We start from the raw sequence: 20,380 nt of genomic DNA on the forward strand, positions 1-20,380 counted from the left end.
CTATAACTAGGATCAGGTCTGGTCTTTCATAATCCACTTCCGGTGAAGGTTCCAAATTACTGGCATTTTGGAGACAGTCATAAAGATCTGTTATTTTAGAATGTGGGTCCACTAGCTCTTCAGGGACCTCTCTTCGCTCCAAATCTAACTCCAGCTCAAGTGACATGCTCTTCAGAGGAGTGTTCTTCAAAAATGGATGACATGGCTCTGAAAAATTCCTGTCTAGGTTGAGGATGGAAAGCTTTTTCAGGTAAAGAAGGTGGAATTGACCTAGGAATGGACAACGGCATCGACTTGGGTCTTGGAATCAAAGAAGGCCTCGATAAAGGCTTCGATAAAGGCTTTGATAAAGAAGATGTTGGCTTAAACAATGTTGGAGGCTTTGATACAGCCAAAAGTGTCAACGCCATTTTCGGCAGCGGTTGCGACACTATGGCCGCGGACTGTTGAGTTTTGGCTTCGACTTGGATGTTGATTCCGCTAACCCCGATTTATGTACTGGAGGTTTTGGCTTAGTACGAGGCGTCAGGGAACTTGACTCCTTTTCAACTCTCGCGTGTTTAGATCTTGATTTTCCTCTCACTTTTAGAGTGGGTAAAGGCATGATCACCACCTGGTAACTTTGAGGGGGTCTGGGCTGCTTTCCCGAATATTTTAAGCATCGAAGCCCTGAAGGCCTCCCATTTCTCTGGGGAATCATCCTTTGATGGATAAGTTACTCTCCTCTCAGAGGAGGAAAACGACCTGTGACATCGCTTTGGCTTGACAGGAACCGCACTCGTCAACACGAAGGTCTGGGCTGAGGCAGTTACCGATGGGGTAGTTAGACACTTTCCTACCACACTTCTGACTTTTTTTTTTTAACCCTGTCTTGGGTGTGGTGGGAGCAGATGAAGAGGGCATCGTCGAGAAAAATCTGATGCGCCGCTCGTAACACAAAGCAGTTGCGTCGGAAAAAACGGAGGTTACCCGGCGCAGCTCGAGCCCTTTATACAGGGGATGATGTGGACGCTGGCCCGAGGGACTACGACTCCGCGGTATCGAACACAGCACCCTCTGGTGAAAAATGTTCCAAAGCAGCAGAGCTGGGATACGAGTTATAAGAGGAGGAATATATGTGGGAGGACAATCCATTCGAAGAACTCTTTTCGTTTGCGACTGAGTGAGCAAAAAAAAAAAAAAAGGCAAATTGCCACTGATCTGCAAGTACACAATGCTTGTGCTTGTAGACGTTTTTGGGATAAATATAAAACATTTTTCTCAGAAAAGTTTTAAAGATTAATCCAACTCTTCAAGAAGCAGTTCAAGCTGACCGCTTTTAATTCGAGCTATTAATACACATCCTTGTATCCATGTTCCGTATTTACCAATATTGAAATTACAAGGCATAGTTTAGGTTGAGATGGGTATAATACATTTCTCTTCAGTTTATGATGGAAGACGTGTTTTGAGAGACAAGAAATCCTTTCACTGATCCTCCAAGCAGTAGCAGAGGAAGTATCAGGTAATTGGTTCTGGCATTGTATTGGTGGTTATGTATGAGGGGTTAACCTTTAGGAATTAAATTAACATTCTATGAATCTCATCCATGCAGATACCCGAAGAATTTCAAGAGATCAGGTGTCCAAGTTTGTTAATTTCTCCACATCCCCTTTACCCCTGGAGTGTCACGGGCTCAGCTGTCTTGTAGCTGGTTGAGTGCGCTACACTCTAGAGGGACTGTCTGTAGCTCCTGCGTTGGATTGAAGACAGGTCCTGACACCAAAAGCTCAGCACCCGGTGTATACCGAGTTACAGCGGCCAACAGACCACCACCCCTCTCACTATCTTACTCCCTCTTCACCCTACTAGCCCATCCCACCTTCTTGTTTGCAGATCCGTCAGATTGCCTGGGGACCAACGCCGTTGGTGACGGTGCGCGGTACATATATCTTACATAACAGAATTGGAGTGACCATTTGTAAGGGTGTGCTAATTGAAAATGTCCTATATTTGGCTTGTATAATCTTAGTTTGTGACATAGCTATTAATTTTGTCCTCAAACTTGCCAATTAAGATTTCACATCTTTGTTTGCCAAAAACAACCCCAAATAAGTACTGATTGACACAAGCTCCAAATCTGTATTCTGTAGAGTCCACTTGGGGATTCTCGCCAATCTTTTTGATGCGATTACCCATCATAACTTTGTTTTTGTAATTATGTTGAGCACATTTTTCTACAAGTAGGTCGACAAGGCATCCAAGAGTCTCTGCAACCCCTGAGGTGTCTATGACATCAAGACCAAATCGTCTGCATATAAAAGCTGGAATCAAAATAAGGCCCAATTTGGGAGCATCAGAACGATTATCAAAAGATTGTCCTATGTCAGAAATAAAAAAGTACGAGGGCTGAAGCGATGATACATCCCTGCTTCAGCCCTCTAGATGTTTATCTAGAGAGTAAGTTCACCCTCCAGCGACAAACGAATCTGTACTTTCATGCTGGTGTGAAGGGCTTCTATAAGTGAGCTGATAGGAGTTGGGCATTTGGCTTGTAGTTTGTCCGAAAGAAGCTCTCAATACGGAATCGAATGCTGCATGGAAATCAAAAGCCAGACAGAGGCTTCTTTGTGGAGGTCAAATGAGAAACATGCACTAGTCCATTGGTTAAAATCTGAGGATGAGCCGGGCAAAGAGCTTGCCCGGAGCATAATTTGTATTTTATTTATATAGCGCTTTAATCCAAAGCACTTTACAGTTTAATAGGGAAACAAGGAACATGGAAGCAATACCAGTATACATGATTCAAACCAGAAAAACCGCATATGGAACAATTTGCATTTGAGAAGGAAGAAGAAAGGAGGGGGAAGGGAGGAAGGGAGTGTGGAAAGTAGCGTGAGAAGTAGGGAGGATGGAGATCATGTGGAGACAGGGAAGCAAGGAAGAGGGTACTGGGAGGAGAGAAAAGGTGAAAGAGGGGAGGGCAAGGAGTCAGCGAGGGGAGCGAAGGAGTGCTTTAAGGGAGGAACGGAAGGAAGAATAGGAGGAAGTGGCGCAGATGTGAGGGGAAGGGAGTTCCAATGAAGAGGGGCAAGGAGCTGAAAGGAACGGAAACGAGAAGAGGCACAAGGAGGACAGTAAGAAGAGATCAGCCGAACGAAGGGAGCGGGGAGGGGTATAGAATGAGAGAGGTAAGGAGTGGCAAGGTCATGAAGAGATTTAAAGACAAGACAAAGGAAGTGAAATTTAAGTTGGGAATGGAAAGGAAGCCAGCCAAGGTTGGAATCTGAGTTGGAGATGGAGTCATGGGGAGAGAAGATAAAGGGTACGGATGATCTGGTGATCGTCTGTAGTTGGAAGGACACGACCGATCGCCCTTCTTAAAAATTGGAACAATGACTGAACGATGCCAAGAATCTGGTATAATGTTTGTAGTCAGAGCGGCAGAAAAAAATTTGAGGATGGGCGACCATAACTGTGGATGCTGTTTAAACATGTTTAACCTATCTGGGCTAGATGCCCGAGAACTACTTGATTTTGATATGCAATATAAAATATCCTCTGAAACAGAGTTACTCTTCATATTAAATTGTCGAGTAATGTTTGCCGGTTTACAATGCATGTTAGTATAATACGTTATCCATTGACTCTCCGAAACTTGGACCTATGTTTGTGTAGCATGGTTAGCTATATAGCAAGGACCATATGCTTATTTACATTTTAAGGCCCTTAAGGTGGTTAGTCTTTCGGGTATCGGTAGGAACATGGCTAGTTTTTTCTGTTCTCGCAGAACACTAACTCTCATGGGTGCATTTGTTTTAAACAAATATTGCTGGGAAAGGTTTTCATCTAGACTTACTTGGAAGATTAAAAGTGCTCACATGCTTGGAGAACCCGTTTAACCTTTTTCCCCCTCATTTAACATTTTTTCCACAAACCTCAGAATTTAAGTGTACGAGCGATGCCATTACTGTCCTAGTTAGTGAAGTCATCTCAGGGTGTAGGAAGTGTGTATGAAGCACCCAAGTATCTATTTGCTTGGGTGTTGATTCTGATAAAGTATATTTGATTGTGATACATATTGGAATTTTTAAAGAAGGCTCATTTAAAACGAATGTTAACTACATTATTTGTAACTACAAACCTTGAGTATAAGTGTTACTTGCATTTGTGGATTTCAATGCTTCAGTTCACATTTACCCCTCTTGAGATGAGCCTAACTGCTCAGTCACACTACAAACTTGTGTAGTACCAGCCTATACCAATAAGTGGGTTACCTAATGCCAAGAGGACACTGGTTGTGTAGTCTCCCACAAAGTTACTACATCAATTCTTGCCTAACAATCCCAAGCTGCATCTTTGCACACTGTTAACACTTCAAAGAAATTCCATATCAACTCCATACCCTCCCTTTCATCCAGATTCAGGATGCAGGAGTCCAGCAATATACAAACAGGTAGAGGATGCTCAATAATGGACAGCTAACTAACTCATGCACCCAACAAGACACATTCTGGATGTTATGTGGAATGGGATAAACAGTTACCGAAAAATTAAGAAAATCAACTTTGCCACCAGCATGTTCAGTACACTTCACAAAATGTTAACTACAATGTTACTTGGTTTTTCACATGCAGTGCTTCACTTAAGGTAGCCAGTGCTACAATGTAAAAAAAAAAAAGTGGAAAGTAATTAAGACTCCACGCACAGCTAGGAATAGGGGCTCAAAAGTAAGCTCCAAAATGAAAGTAGTATCATTTATAAAGATGAAACGCTGAAGCTTAAAGGCTCTAGACAAGCCACAAAACAAACATACAAAGTTAATTAAACGCAGCACAATTGAAACAGACCACTCTAAAATAAGCAACATATACAGAATAAGCAGATGGGCGAAGCTGCAGTCACACCAAATTCAGTACCCAGATAAGTAGACATGCTGGGATCCCATTGAAGCCAATGGCTAAAAATTGTGCATACAAACAGAACGACCATTCCCAAACATTAAAAATCTGTATCCGTTTCAGAGTTCAAATACCTACTCACTGATAAAATATCCCTCTTAGGACTGGGAATTACTTTACTTCAAGCAGTAAAATAAATAGTGCGTAAACAATCCCACTGCAAAACAGCATCTAAGGCCCTGCTGAGATACATCAAGAATAAAATGTGTGGTAGAGGGGCAAGGGAACTGGGAAGGGGGTGAGCGGACATTGAGAGGTTGGGATTTGTGCATTACTCAAGGGGTTAGGGCTGGGTACAAAGGGATCAAGCATAATACGGATATTGACGCGACATGGTGTCTTATGTTAACATTGAATACAAGTTTTTCTTTTAAAACACTGCAAAAAGTGACAGATAATGGGGCTGCTCAGCTAAGTACAGAAGAAGCCAACAAATGCCTGCATCAGAGGAAGGGTGTATAGCTCAATAGGCATGCCAGCTATTGTAAATTACAGGGACCAACAGCTACTCAAAGGACTGAATGACTAGGCAGGCGCTGGAAAAGCCTTTTTAATAAGCAAGATTCACAAACCTAAGCTTAGATCATCATATGCATAGAAGTAAATGCTCTTCTCCCCTCAGCACCCCAAGTACTGCATGGCAGTGCCCCATCTCCAACCGCTACACTCACTGATTGACTGACTGCTGCAACTACATAGGCTTGAAGTGGGAGAATATGTGCTTTACGTACCTGCATCCAACAGCTTGATGATTGCAGTAGCCTTGTCATTATCTAGAAGGATGTTTTCGAACCACTGGTTTTCCATCAGGTACATAAAGACATTGAGGCGGTTGCGGAGGCCGTTGGCTGCCTCCTGCTTCCGTTTGCCCACTTCATCCGGATGATATTTCGAACGGAACCTTGACACCAGAAAACCAAAAGGAGGGTCAATTCAAAATAGAAAGTAAAGGTGTTAGAAAGAGGCGAGTCTTGTGGAGCGTCAATACAGAAAACTACCAACGTTAATAGCACATTTTCTATTTTTTAAAGATTTGCATTTGGGGGTGTCACTTTAGAAAAAAAAACAATTACCAACTACCATCTTAATCCCACCGTCAACTTTTGCAGCAGCAGGCCGCACAAACCACACCACTTGCACAGCAAAGCAATCTCATGGACAAGAGTGCCACTCCCTGCTCCGAAAAGATAATATATTTGGTAATCAGTTTCATCACCGCTCAACGGCGAGGTTGCCACCCTTCAGCATTTTACCCCTCAGATGAGAGCTCTTTAAATCGTTCTCATATAACACTATACACCACAAAATTCAAATGCCAGCAACCAAAAACAAGTGTGGTGGGCTTTGGAGGGGAGGAATGGCGGTGCAGTGAGGTCAGCACCAAAGGCATGGCTAAGACCAGCCTAGACACTGCTAAAACAACCAGAAACAGATTTGCCAAACCAGAAGGTAGGTCTTGTGCAAAGTCAATATTAAATACTACTAGCAAAGGAAAGTGAACAGCACTGCACCTAGCAGCCCACATAACTGAGCAGTAGTAATGGAGGTAGTTCTTAAACACCACAAAGCAGTCTCACTGAACACTCAATGTGGTTGTACTGTGCAGCAGTTGACAGACAAGGCAAGGTGTATTGGGTGACAGGATAACACATTGCCACTGCACACAACTCTATGCCATAGTTGAAGGCAAATCAGAGCCCAGATGAGCAACATCATTGTATATGGTTTCGAACTTCTCTGATAAGGGATGTCGGCATGAGGGAGTGAAGGTCTATGCACTTGTTCTTTTAAGTTGCAAAGGGCACATTTTGACAAGGGAACCATGATGCAAATTCTGGTCATGAGAGGAGACCCGAGGGTGTGGTTGTGAATAACACTGAAAATTCACCCCACAAAGAGTAGGGACAGCAGTGATGTGCCCCAACAGCAGAAGCATTGTAGAAGAATATCTTCCAAGCATAGGTCACACAAGTGAGAAATACAAAATGGTAGACCTACATGACAGCAGTTATGATTTAACAAGGAACAAGCAAAGTTGGCTGCATTAAATCTGTCAGGGTGAATAAGGGACACTCAAAGGACAGATTGAAGATTGAGACATGGTATCCACCCATAAACTATCAGAAATGAAACTGGATTTATGGGAATAATGGGAATATTGACCAACAGCCTGCTTTTCTTTAGGCTTCTTTGCAAAGCGTGCTGGGACCCACCTATACCCTCCCCTCCTTCACTTCCCCCCTCTCCCCCGCCCCCCAACAAGAGGATAAAAAGCAAATAAAGCCAGCCCTCGGTCACACAACACCCCGAAGCTATAACTTTTGCGATCCGCGATCCTATCCCCCCCACCCCCCCGCAAAAAAAGTATACCCCATCTGCCAACACAATATTGCCAGGAAACTTTTACACATCATTCAATTAATTGCAAAACAGACAGTAAAGTGAAAAAGGAACCTCTTACTCCATCTTTACCTTGGTAGTCTGCGGGTTTAGAGACGAGTTCAGATAAATAATAACTTATACGTTTCATACTTATGGGCCTCCGGCCTCCCACTGGCTGGTTTCGAGCGCAACACGATCTTCAGATTTTTGGGGTTAATAAGGGTTTGTCGTTTCGAAGCTTCCTGTCTACATCCTCAACACTTGTTTTGTCTAAACACTGCATTGTGCGCAGTGCATGCCCTATCTGACTAAAAAAAAAAAATAGGCAAAATCAAAAAGTAATTCGACACCAAAGATGCCACAACTGCTTGATGATGAGGACGCCAAGATCTGCTCCATTTTTCTGGCTTTTGAGGGGAGAAAAGTGCTCATTAAACATCAAAATAATCAGTGACAATATAAGAAAGGAGAAAAAGAAACAGGCAAGAAGCAGTCGGGAGTAGAAGAGATCAAACAAATGTTAAGGCACACCAAGGGAAGTCTATGAAGTGCATAACAGACCTTGTATGCTGTGGAGGTGGTGTAGCTGCAGGAAGGTTATAGCATGGCCTGAAGGGTTTTTAAGCACTACAACCCAATCTAAGACAATCTCTAAATATCGTCCTCCTTTACTCACTCGTCACAATCTCCCCGTCTAATGCAGCATAGAGTTCCACACTTAAGCTTTCAACCTGAAAAGCCACAATAGTTGAGCTCTTTAGATGAGGTCTTGTGTAAAGCCTAGCTTTCTCCAACAGTAAAGGGATCCAAGCAGGTAAGCAGCTATTTGGAGTGCCCAACTCTCCTTCTCTGACAAAAAACCATTTGGGTGTGAGCCTTGACTTGGTCATTTCCCCCACTTTGACTAGAATCACAGACCAAAAGGAGACCAATTACATTTCACTGCAGCTACATCCACAGAAGTAGCATGCTTCATCAACTCAACATGAATGGATAGTGTGGATGCTTTGGGTCAAGCTGGGTACAGTAAGCACTTGCTCACTCTGGCTGCAAAAATTGCACTCACCATTGGCTAGTGATTTGATTCTTGGCTACTAACAAATGACTTAGCCCTGGTAATGTTCTTTCTATTGGATGTTCCTCCCACAGATTCAGATTTATTCTTCTGCTTTGCAGCTCTTAGGAAACTGCAACAGGGGTACGGTCCAATGGTCAGAAGTGCCTTCGTGACCGGATGCAACAGCGATGCGGGTACAAATGGCGCACTGGGTGCCCCCTTGACCTCTTGCCATTCTTTCCCCTTCCACAGCCTCATTCAAGATTAGACACCAAAAGTAGACAGTTACCCATTAAAGGAGATTCATCGTAGAATTGCATTAGAGAGCTCCGTAACCATGGAGATCAAGGAGGAATCTGTGGGAGGAACATCCAGTAGAAAGAAAGCCACCAATGTTAAGTAATTTGTTCTTGTAATGGATTGTGTCCTCCCACGGACTTAGACCCCCCATAGTACTATGGAGGAGGGAAGGAGCAAACTCCATGGTAAATATATCAGCACTTATAGGAAATTTAAGTCATTTGGGGATACTGGGTTCAGGAAGTAGTGTTTTGCAAACCTGTGTATGGATATCCTTTACAGGTACCCCTCTTTGGAGAGCAGTGGTAACGAATACACACTCTCAGTGGATTGTGCCCTGAAGCCTTCAGATATTTCATTAGCTGCTCTGGTGTAGCATTCAGAAACACAAGGCACTATCCACCTAGAGAGGGTTTGCTTTTTATTCCGTTGTCAGTTTGCAAGTCTGTAGAAACGATTAACAGCTAATCTTCCTGGCGATGTAAAAACTCAGAGCCCTCTCGGGATTGAGCCTATGCAGCCTTTCTTCCTCCTTAGATTGAGGCAGAGAGAAGGCTGGCAAACAAATTGAGAAACCTCACAAAGAAACAATGGGTGCACTTAAACTGTAAAAGATGGCTTACATGAGAGGGCCTGCCATTCACTCACTCTACAAGCAGAGGAAATGGCGAACAAAAAAGGGTGTTCGAGGGAAGGTGTTGGTGAACCTTTTCGAACCCCTTGGTGGTACAATTTTTAAAAAGTAAGACCATTGTGTGTTCTTAAAGCTAGAGTGCCGCTAACAGCCCTTGTCATTTGTATAATGCCTTTCATCATAATAATGGCCCCAACGGACTGTTGGCTGAACACCCTCAGAGGGACTAAAGTGCCAAGTATGGGAAAGTGGGAGGTGCTATTATGCTGGTGTGGACTTCGGCCATTAGTTACCTGCTGGTCGCCCATATCCGAGTGTCTGAATGTGGATGGGTGGAGGTGGTATACTAGAAGCTCGGGGGGGTTGGGAGGGGGTATGACGATAGGTAGTTCTGCGAGTAGCTATAGAGTAGCTATACTTTGAATTTCTGTTGTGAAAGGTAGTTACATTCTTATGTGAGAGCAGGAGTGAGGCTGTGCCTTCGGATAGGTTCCGAAGGTGGGGAGTGCAAAAGGAAAATTGATTTGCTATACATTCAACATTGTCAAGCCCTGGGTTCCCATATGGGTACCAAGGGCAGTGCTTAATCTCATTCAAATTCCCCCCCGCCCCTTAGATGTCTAGTTGAAGCAGCAATGCCCGCTTCCAAATTGATCCAATTGCTTGAACTAAAGTGCGATACGTTGCCAACCCTTAGAAAATATTTGAGTGCAATACCAGGCCCCACGCAGAATTCTTATCAAGTTACTGGATGCCCTCTTGACGTCTGCATTGCGTGTGGTTGTTAGGCAAAGTTTGAGTGCAGTACCCTCTGGGAACACTACAAGCAACTTGGACTAAGCAAAACCAACCTTTGGTGCAAGTCTGTACTACACAGTTTGGGTAGCGTTGCTGAGCAGCCAGGTTCATCTCAAGAGGGAATGTGAGCTGTAATGATGCAGAGGTTTACAATTGCAGGTATTCAAATAGACTCTTTTACTCAAGGTTTCTTGGTAAACTTATTAATTTATTAACCAGTCAGTTATAAAACATTCAATAGAAGGAGGCAATTATATATACACACACACACACACACACTTTCCTCGCTGCAATCTGTTTCGCTGCCTCTATCTTACAAATCGAGTGCTGAAGTACCAGGAAATCAATATTTGAATTGACCATTTGCAGCGCTCACAGCCGCCCGATTTTCGGCGCGGAACCACGACGAGGCTGCTTCATGCTTAGCAACCAAGTCCCTCTCTAGCCAATCCCCCGTGCCAACAGGCGGAAGCTGGCAAGCGGGAGAAGGCTAGGGGACAAGGCTGCTGTTTGCTGAAGGAGCCGGAGACATTACACTACGAGATTCGAAAAACTACAGGTGACTCTTCATAAAATGTACCCGATCGCGGTGCTCGCACTACTCTGTTGCACATATCCATATGATAGCTTAAGACTTATCCAGAAACTGTTAATGCACCAACCACCTTTGTTTGATGACACTTGTCCACCATTCGTAGCATAAACGCACTCAAGTACTAACCAAACGTTGGCCCAAAGGCTATCACCTATGATAATACAATCTATTATGCCACCAAGTACATATGCTATACTTAAACTAGTCTATTTGCTATTGTTACTGTATATACAGCCTCCACCGATGCGATGCTAACCGGTCTTTGTGAACACCCATGCCACAATTGTTTATGCCTATTGTTACTGTCAGTATCCCTGCCACAATTTCATTTAGCATATTCCTGCTCCCTTACGGAACAGTACACACCTATGCTCCTGTGATCACCTATGCCTCCACAAATACATGTTAAACAAACTCAAACGCCTATATTTAGTGCATCTACCAATGTGCCGAGTCGATCCATCCTATCCTGCTACTTACATTTGGCCCAACCTACTGCCCACATTGTGCAACCTACATGCATAATGGCGTGACAAGTTTATTTACTCAACTGCTAATAGCCTCTATGCCAAACTGCTAGCTCAGCCTTTGTTTAATTGTTAATAAGCCTTATGCAGGAATATTAGACTAGCCTATTTGCCTAAATACTAATAGCCCGTATACTTAGACTAGTTTACTTGACTGCTGGTTACCTAGTTTACTAGCATAACCGTGTGTCTAGTTTACTTGCCCAAACGATAAAACTCATGTGCATAACGCTATTTGCTCTAATATTATTCAGTCTACATGCAAAGTATCAAATTTGCTTATTGGCTCCAACACCAAACAATCCACATGCTAGCTCACTAGCATAACGGCCAGACTAGCCTTTACGTTTACATCACTATTGGACTAGACTCACCCACACAGCCGCACCCAATCATGCTAGGCTGGCTAACTCATTATGTTCCTGTTCTGCCTTATCCCGAACATCCCTTGCGTGGGAAGCCACTATAAGTTACACCAAAATGGCCTCTCTAAACCAGCCTACCCTAGGCACCACCCCATGCCCCACGCCATTCTTGCCCGCTCTATCACCATTCCTACTAGCTACCAAGGACGTCTTCACTACCAAACCCAAGGCCAATATTCAGGCTTTCGCCCATAACTTCCCCACCACTACTAAGCCACCCAAGTTCACACAGAAATATAGAAGCTCAGAAGAAATCCAGTCCCTAACTGTCTCTGGAACAGCTAGGCGATCACGCTTCAGAGCACGAACCCAACATCAGGCCAACCATCATACATCCCAAGACACACCAACAACCACACTACCTACTAAATCACCCCCTATTGGCAACCCCTCCACACCTAAAACCAATTACAAACAAATTACTACCTCTAGCCATATGATCACAAAAACAGAGGACACTCATACTCAAACTCCCCATCACCATCCAATGTGCCCTCATAAATGCCCGCTCCCTAGGAACCCATTCTATAGGTACATGACCTCATCATAGAATCAAAACTTGATATTTGTCATCACCGAATCATGGCTCCACCAAGCCTCTGGCCCCCTCACTTTAGCCATCCACCCACATTATACTATCCTCAGAATGGATAGGACCCATTCTCATGGAGGTGGCGTGGCCATAATTGCAAAGACTAATCTCCAATTAAGATCATACCAAACTGATAGCCTAACATGCTATGAACTACTGCTAGCCAAACTCCCCATAAACGGAAAAGCCACCATCAATACAGTAGGCATTTACAGAGCCCTCCACCCCCATTCCACCAATCAGCCTGAGACAGACATTCCACTACTATTAGCACTCCTAATCAGGCCCAACACTGAATGTATCCTCCTGGGAGACCTAAACTTAAGATTCAACGATAGCCATTATCACTAAGCAGAAGGCTCTACTCTGCTCCATGAAGGACATTAGCTTTACTCAGCTAGTGAACTCCCCCACTCGCATCAAAGTAAGAACTCTTGATTGGATCCTCTCGCTCAACACTGATAACTCCATTGATTCCATAACCCCTTTAGACTGGTCAGACCATCACAACATGGTGAACATAATAAACACCTTCGAACCCCCGCAACCACCTCTAAAATCTTTAATTCTTATGAATCCAGAAACGTTTGCAAACTTACTTCAGAAACCTTAGAACCACTGCTTTCCAAAGCATTAGACATGTCTATCTCTGATGACAATCCCAGAACACTAGCAGACACCTAACACAACTGCCTCATGTCACCCATTAATGCAGTGCCCCACTCACGACAAAAACCAAGCACTCAGATAACCAACCACCAATTGCACAAATTCCAGCAAAGAGTGGTGTACCACTATCCAAGACGCTCTGCTGCCAAGATTAACCTCCTTCGAAAGAAAATCCAAACTAAATAACTCGTAGTAGATAAACCTGGCACCGGCATTCCCCTGCCCACCATGAATGCTTCTACCAAACCAACTTTTCAGTTCACTTCAGTCTCACAAGAACTAGTGTTCAATACCATATCCAAGCTTAAAGCGTCCAACTGTAAGGGAGATTCTGTCCCTGCAAAAGTAGTCATGTGCCCACACACCGACACCCATCATAACTAAAATTATAAATGTATCCTTCAACAAAAAGGTGGTGCCAGCTAGCAAAGGAAGCCTGGGTTACCCCCTTGCTAAAAAAGCACAACCTCGACCCTGCTGTGTCTACGAATTATAGACCAATAACAACGGTCCCGTTCCTACTAAAAATCTTTGACAAAATAAATTACAACCAAGTTCAAGCACACCTGGAACAGAACCAACTCCTTGGCACCAGACAATCCGGTTTCCGTCCCAACCACAGCACGGAAAAAACCCTCCTTGATCTCAAAATCCAAATGGATACCATTAGAGACTCAGGAATGCTCTGTATCCTACTCCTATTGTACCTATCTGCAGCGTTCGACCTTGTGGACCACAACAAACTCTGCTCCACCCTAGCTAAAGACTTCAATTTTTCCAAGGACGCCACCACGTGGAGCAATTCCTGCTGAACGAACTTCGAGTGTCCATAGGCAAAGAAGCTGCAAATCCTATACCAGCCCCATAGGTGTCCCACAAGCATCATGCCTTTCACCCACACTATAACTCATACGAAGCTCCTCTTCTCAGCATTGGACGATATGGGTGTCATCTACGCTAACCTTGCAGATGACACCCAGATCCTTATCCCCTTCAGGGAACTACATTCAAGACATCCATCATAAATAAAATCTACTCCATAATCCAAAACTGGATGGCCTTAAACAGCCTCAGTCTTAACGATGAAGACAGATTCTCATTGTTCCCAACCCAAAATAAACGTCCTTCAGCCAGATTACGCCATTAACATAGACGGCACCCTTATCCCAGTACTCAAACATGTAAAAACATTATGATTTTACCTCGATTCTAACCTATCCCTGACCAAACACATCAACGCACTCATCCTCCACCTCAAAACGGATCTCCCTCAGCCGCCAATTCTTGACCCCCTCCCTACCAACTGCATCACTCTAGCCAGGGCACTGATCCTATCTAGACTTCACTATTGTAATGTACTGCTATTAGGCACCTCTACCTCCAATCTCAAAGTGCAGATGATACAAAACAAAGCCCTGAGGGCTGCCCTGGGGATAAGAAAATCTGACCATATATCCAAAACCAGAAGAGAGCACCATTGGCTGCCCATTAAAGCCAGTGTCATATTCAAAATGTTATGCATCCCCTTCAAATCCCTCCATGAAAATGCTCCCCATCTACCTAAACCATGCAATAACCAAGGCAACAAGCACCAGATCCCCAAGATCAAATAACCATTCACTACTGGCAATTCCTCACTACAAAAAGACTAGAGCAGGGGGCGCCAGCTTCCAATACCTTGCCCAAAACACAGGAATTCTCTTCCGCTCATCAAAAATGAGGAAACCCTCAAGGGGTTACAAAAACTACTGAAAACTTGGCTATTTAACCAATAAATATAGCTATCACAACATTCTGTAAATAGGTCATCACCCCCTCCCCCCGTATGTATATACTTCTGTGCTGCGAACATTGACCCTCTGCTTCTTATGTATTGTTTGCCAATATAACTGTCATACCTGCATCCTTCATGTATTTTTAAGCGGTCTGTAACCTCGCTGTGATACCCTCGGGTCTGGGCGAGTAACAAATGTAATAAAAATAAATAAACACAAATCTACTTCAATACTGTCCTCTAGTTTCTGAATTAGATAAGACCCTTTTGGGATGGCCCACAGACACAACATACAAGCACAGATAATTTTAGTAGCAAGAGTACTGGGGACATTAATATCTTAGCGTTCAGAATACTTTTCAAGAGGAGTGAAAGGCAAGGTTATTTGAACATAAACGGTTACAAGTATCCTTTAGACAGTGCAAATATTTAGAGTTCACCAGAAGAGTCAATTCAATAGGTTAGGCCAAAGCCAATGGGCTAAAGTCTTGGATAGGATGAAGCAGGTCTGGTAGTTAAATGGAAAATTCTCTGCACAAGTTCTTAGGAGTCGTATGTAGCAAGAAGAATCAAATGTTGTGACACAAACCGATTAGGCCTGCAAGTTGCGAAAGTTTCAAGCACTTTCACTGCGAGAGGCAAGTACTCAGTCTTGTTTTACAGTACAAATGAAGAAAGAGGCAGGTGAGGACTTCTGTTCATGGCAGTTCCTGCAGATCTCGCGTTTCCCGGGCCTCGGTTGTGGGGACAAGGAGGGGGATGTCGGGGGACTCCTGCACTGCACTTGAACAGTCAAAAAGCTTGGCAAAACTTAAATTCCGGTAGCTGTAAGTCAAGCATACAAACAGGTGTCTCTCCCTGGCTATACGGTTTCCTGCAGCACTCTGAGGAAACTAACCAGCTCCGAGATGAGTATCCAGGTGGTTTACGTTTAAGTTGATTGGTCCCACCAACTCAGAAGGGAGAAGTCGTCCTTGCAGGAGCTTCTCAGTCTAGGTGAACTTGGTGATTCCGACCTGCAGCAGGGCTTCACCAGGCAAACGGTCCATGAGTTGCAGCAGCCGTCCTCTTCAAGCTAGTCTTCGGTTCTTTCGTTCCAGTGGTCGACTCTGCCTTCCAAGCCCAGAGACTTGCCTTTTATTCAGTTCTCTCGCATTCATTCCAGCCTAGCTGTCACACCCAGCAGGGTGGCTGGTGCATTTAGTTTTAGCCCTACGGCGTTTGGCAACGTGGCTAGTAGTCAAATACGGCCATGCCACAAGATTTTTTGCTTGTCCTTTGGCCATCTTCTCTTTTGTAGAGGGGGCGGGGGGTTTAGGCTACCTCTTCCTCTGAAACACGTACATGTATACGTGTGCCACACCTGCAACAGATCCTATTACATGAGATCTGTGTTTTTATTATGATAGATCACAGACTTTTTAAAGTGCATAGCATTGTTTTACACACAATAGCTTCCTTTTCTTGACAAATAGACAAACTAAAAGTCCATGTTTATATTAGATTGTATCATATAACGTAATTGTATGCTAGACATAGGTAAAAAGTGAGGATTAGTATATCGTGACTGAGTGCGATGTTACTAAACATGCACCTATTGAGTCGACACTCGATTCTATTTCCAGCTATGAACAAAAACAAGTACAGATGATGCATTGTTCTAAAGCTTTCCTCAGGACTAGTTAGGCAGAGTATTGTAGGATGATCGTCCACATGTTGCTCGTAGTGCCAGTGACACTGTGGGAACAGAGGGTGTGTGATTTAAAACTGTCTACACAGAGGTACTATAGAAAACATGTAGGTGTGCCGTCACATACCTGTTACAAGGAATTTGGTGTCTCAGGGCTGATTAGTTGTGAAAATGGCGTCTCTGGGTATGCCAAATAAGAGGCACTCAATCGAGACTGGTTGCACACAGAATAATATGCGCTGCAATGAAGGACACAGTTCACTGATGAGTCATTAAAATTGACAGAGGAAATGTATACTATACATCTGTGGTCGAGGATTTAAAGGCTCCACCATTGTTACAGAGGTGCTAAAGAACTTGAAGAGGTTCGGAGGCGGTTAGTGCCTGTGAGAGAACAAATCCCGTGTTATTTGGTTTGCAATAGCCTTTAAAGTCGGCTATAGAGAGGGAGAAGAGTGCCCGATACGCCCGTATGTATTCTAGGGCGTGAGTGCGAGCGTCTGACATTGCCTGGTCGCTGCACGGTGCATATCAAGAAATTAACTGTTACCCGAACGTCCTCTATGGATGTGCGCTGTGTGCAGAGGAAAGTGCAGGAACTGGAGACCCGTGATACTTGGTTTATATGCCGTGGCTAGTAAAAACCGAGAGTGAACGTGCCCAATACGCCCAAGTACTTTTCGCGATCGTAAGTGCAATCTTACATTACCTGGTCGCTGCACTGTGCGCTCGAAATGAGCTGTTGAGACTGGCGATCTGGACGTCCTCTGCACATGGGACGTGCAGGATCTTAAAAGGGTTTGTGTATGCGCAAACGATCAGTGTTTGGTAAGCAAGAAATGTTTCCGGCATATTGTAACATGCAAACACTGGATGTCGTGTTTGGCGCGGTGATGTTAGACAAAGATTGCCGTATACATAATGATCATATGAAACGCATATGGAAAAGCCTGATGAAACATACAGGACCCGCGGTTTTGCTGGAGAGACCGCCATATGTACAACAAACCCATTATACATAAATGCTTCTGATGAACACCATATTATATGGACAACATTTGCATAATACTGCATGTTATTGGTAGATATCCAAAAGGAGAGACTTTTGCCATAGTTTTTGAAAAATTTTCACATTACTGGCAAAACATTTGAAAACGTTTTAAACACCAGAAAACCAACATTTGTATGGAACAATCACATTTTGGGGAAACCCACACATTTACATATTTGTAGTTGGAGAAGTGCCTATACAAGGACCCGGTTTGACATCTATAGGATAAAATATAGATGTTTGCAAAAAAGTTCTTAACTGTAGGATGTTCTTGAGTGGAGTGTGATGTGTAGATGACGCTGGCAGCGTCTGTTTCAGAAGAACAAATTCCACTCTATACGTATATAGAGTCCATTTCTCACTGTGTCCAATCTATGGATCCATTTTTGTTCCAATTTAAGGGCCAGGTCTCCGTTTCCTCCACGTTCTTTTTCACTGATGGTTTGAATGATGGACCACTGGAATTCTGTGTGTTTCAATTTAACAAAATGTGCTACCATGGGCTTGTCTTCCACTGCATTTTTTAGACACGATCTATGCTCAGATATGTTGTCTAACTTCCCTTTTGCTCTTGCCTACGTAAAGTAGGTTACAGGGGCATTGGATTACATAGATGCTCCATTTTGTCTGAAAAGGATTTGTACTGCCACTTGAATCCATTGAGTGAGATTTCTTTTTGGTCTTTACTTAGGCTGCATACTGAACATTTGCTGCATCTGAAATGTCCGATCAAAAGGTGGTAAATTCCACAGGTTTGCTTGTCTTGATTTCTGAGGTGTGTCTGGGTATCTATGGACTAGCTGGTATTTTGGCTTCGTTTAATTGCGAATCTCGGTTTTACTGGACTGAAGTCTTCTGTTTGAAGAAGGTTCCAATTGGCTAGGATGGTTTTACCTATGTTACTTATTGGTGAGAAAGTAGTGACATCATTTTGTCAGGAAGATCCACTCTTAATCTTTTGGTGAGACATGTTTCCCTGCTGGTATTTCTGGCGTTTCTACGCGCTCTCCTTATAATTTTGGGCGGGTATCCCCTTGCTTTCAAACGAGATTTGCTTTCAAACTATTTCTTTTCCATTTCGGTCGTAATCCGGTAGTGTAGTACAGTTTCTGCATATCCTAAGAAACTGGCCGAACGGGAGGTTCTCTCTGAGCTTGGGGATGGAAACTTCTGAAATTTATTTTTGTCTGTTGGTTTTCTGTAAAGAGTTGCCATCAAAGTTCGTTAGTTTGTAGTCTGGATGTTGAGGTCCAAGAAAGGAATACTGGTTTTGTCCGAATGTATAGTAAATTTTATACATGGGTCTATGGTGTTGAGCCATGTATGGAAGTCTTCTAGCTGTAATTGGGTGCCCCTCCAGATGGTGAAGACGTTGTCAATGTATCCAACCCATGCGATCAGTTTTCCTTTGTAGCTGTTGTCTTCATTATAGATATTGATTTCCAAATGGTCCATAAATAAATTAGCTATGTCTGGGGCACAAGTGGAGCCCATACTGGTCCCTCGTATTTGCTGGAAAACCTTGCCATGGCGCACAAAATGTTCTGTGAGTGCTATCCTTATCCGCACATCCATAGAGGACGTTTGGGTAACAGTTCATTTCTTGATATGCACCGTGCAGTGACCAGGCAATGTCAGACGCTCTCACACACGCCCTAGAATACACAGGCGTATCGGGCACTCTTCTCCCTCTCTATAGCAGACTTTAAAGGCTATTGCAAACCCAATAACACAGGGTTTGTTCGCACAGGCACTAACCGCCTCTGAACCTCTTCAGGTTCTTTAGCACCTCTAACCATGGTGGAGCCTTTAAATATCACACAGGCCCTCGCCCACAGATGCATAGTATACATTTCCTCTGTCAATTTTAATGACAGATCAGTCAACAACTGTGTCCTTATTTGCAGCGCATATTCTGTGTGCAACCAGATTCGATTGAGTCCCTCTTATTTGGCATACTCAGATGCCATTTTCACAACTAATCAGCCCTGAGACACGAGATTCCTTGTAACAGGTATGTGACGGCACACCTACATGTTTTCTATAGTACCTCCGTGTAGACACTGTTTTAAATCACACACCCTATGTTCCCACAGCGTCACTGGCACTACGAGCAACATGTGGACGATCATCCTACAATACTCTGCCTAACTAGTCCTGAGGAAAGCTTTAGAACAATGCATCAACTGTACTTGTTTTTGTTCACAGCTGGAAAAAGAATCGAGTGTCGACTCAATAGGTGCATGTTTAGTAACATCGCACTCAGTCATGATATACTAATCCTCACTGTTTACCTATGTCTAGCATACAATTACGTTATATGATACAATATAATGTAAACATGGACTTTTAGTTTATATGTCTATTTGTCAAGAAAAGGAAGCTATCCCCCGTGTGTAAATAAACAATGCTATGTACTTCAAAAGTCTGATCTATCATAATAAAAACACAGATCTCATGTACTAGGATCTGTTACATGTATACGTGTGCCACACCTGCAAGTGTTTCAGAGGAAGAGGTAGCCCAAACCCCCCGCCCCCTCTCTCCACAGTATATATCCTCCTGATTCAGGCTCATCTATAAAATAAAAGGACCCACCACCACCCCCTTTACAACCCCATCTTCTCTTTTGGCCTTCTTCCTGGCCTATCTGGCTTCTAGGATAAGAGGATCCTTGCACCTACTCAAGAGATCCTGAAGAAACTGAAGGAGACAAGACTCCTGTTCAGCTACAAGACTTGCAAGGAGACCCTGACCGGTCGGAAGAAAGGGCAGCAACAGAAGTTGGTGGCCACGCTATCGTGCTGCATATGTCGCCGTTACGAGTTGAGGCCAGGAACTTGGGGGGGGGGGGGGATCTTCAGCTTGTGTACAAGACTTACCATCGTGGTTCTAGCATCAAGGGGATCCGAGATAGGAGGAAAAGTCTAAACAAGGCAAGTGAAC

The 20,380-nt window shown here is 43.7% G+C and overlaps 1 protein-coding gene across 1 annotated transcript in view; it reads right to left on the reverse strand.

Moving 5' to 3' along the window:
- SRRT (serrate, RNA effector molecule) overlaps window positions 1-20,380 on the reverse strand; it is a 413,786-nt gene that overhangs the window by 324,413 nt on the left and 68,993 nt on the right. The window contains exon 6 of the mRNA XM_069644249.1: window positions 5,672-5,841. Coding sequence (XP_069500350.1) covers window positions 5,672-5,841 — 170 coding nt within the window. The remainder of the gene's footprint in view (window positions 1-5,671; window positions 5,842-20,380) is intronic.

This window comes from Ambystoma mexicanum, chromosome 1p, assembly GCF_040938575.1.
Source record: "Ambystoma mexicanum isolate Mex_15411 chromosome 1p, UKY_AmexF1_1, whole genome shotgun sequence".
In the NCBI taxonomy this organism is placed as follows: Eukaryota; Metazoa; Chordata; class Amphibia; order Caudata; family Ambystomatidae; genus Ambystoma; species Ambystoma mexicanum.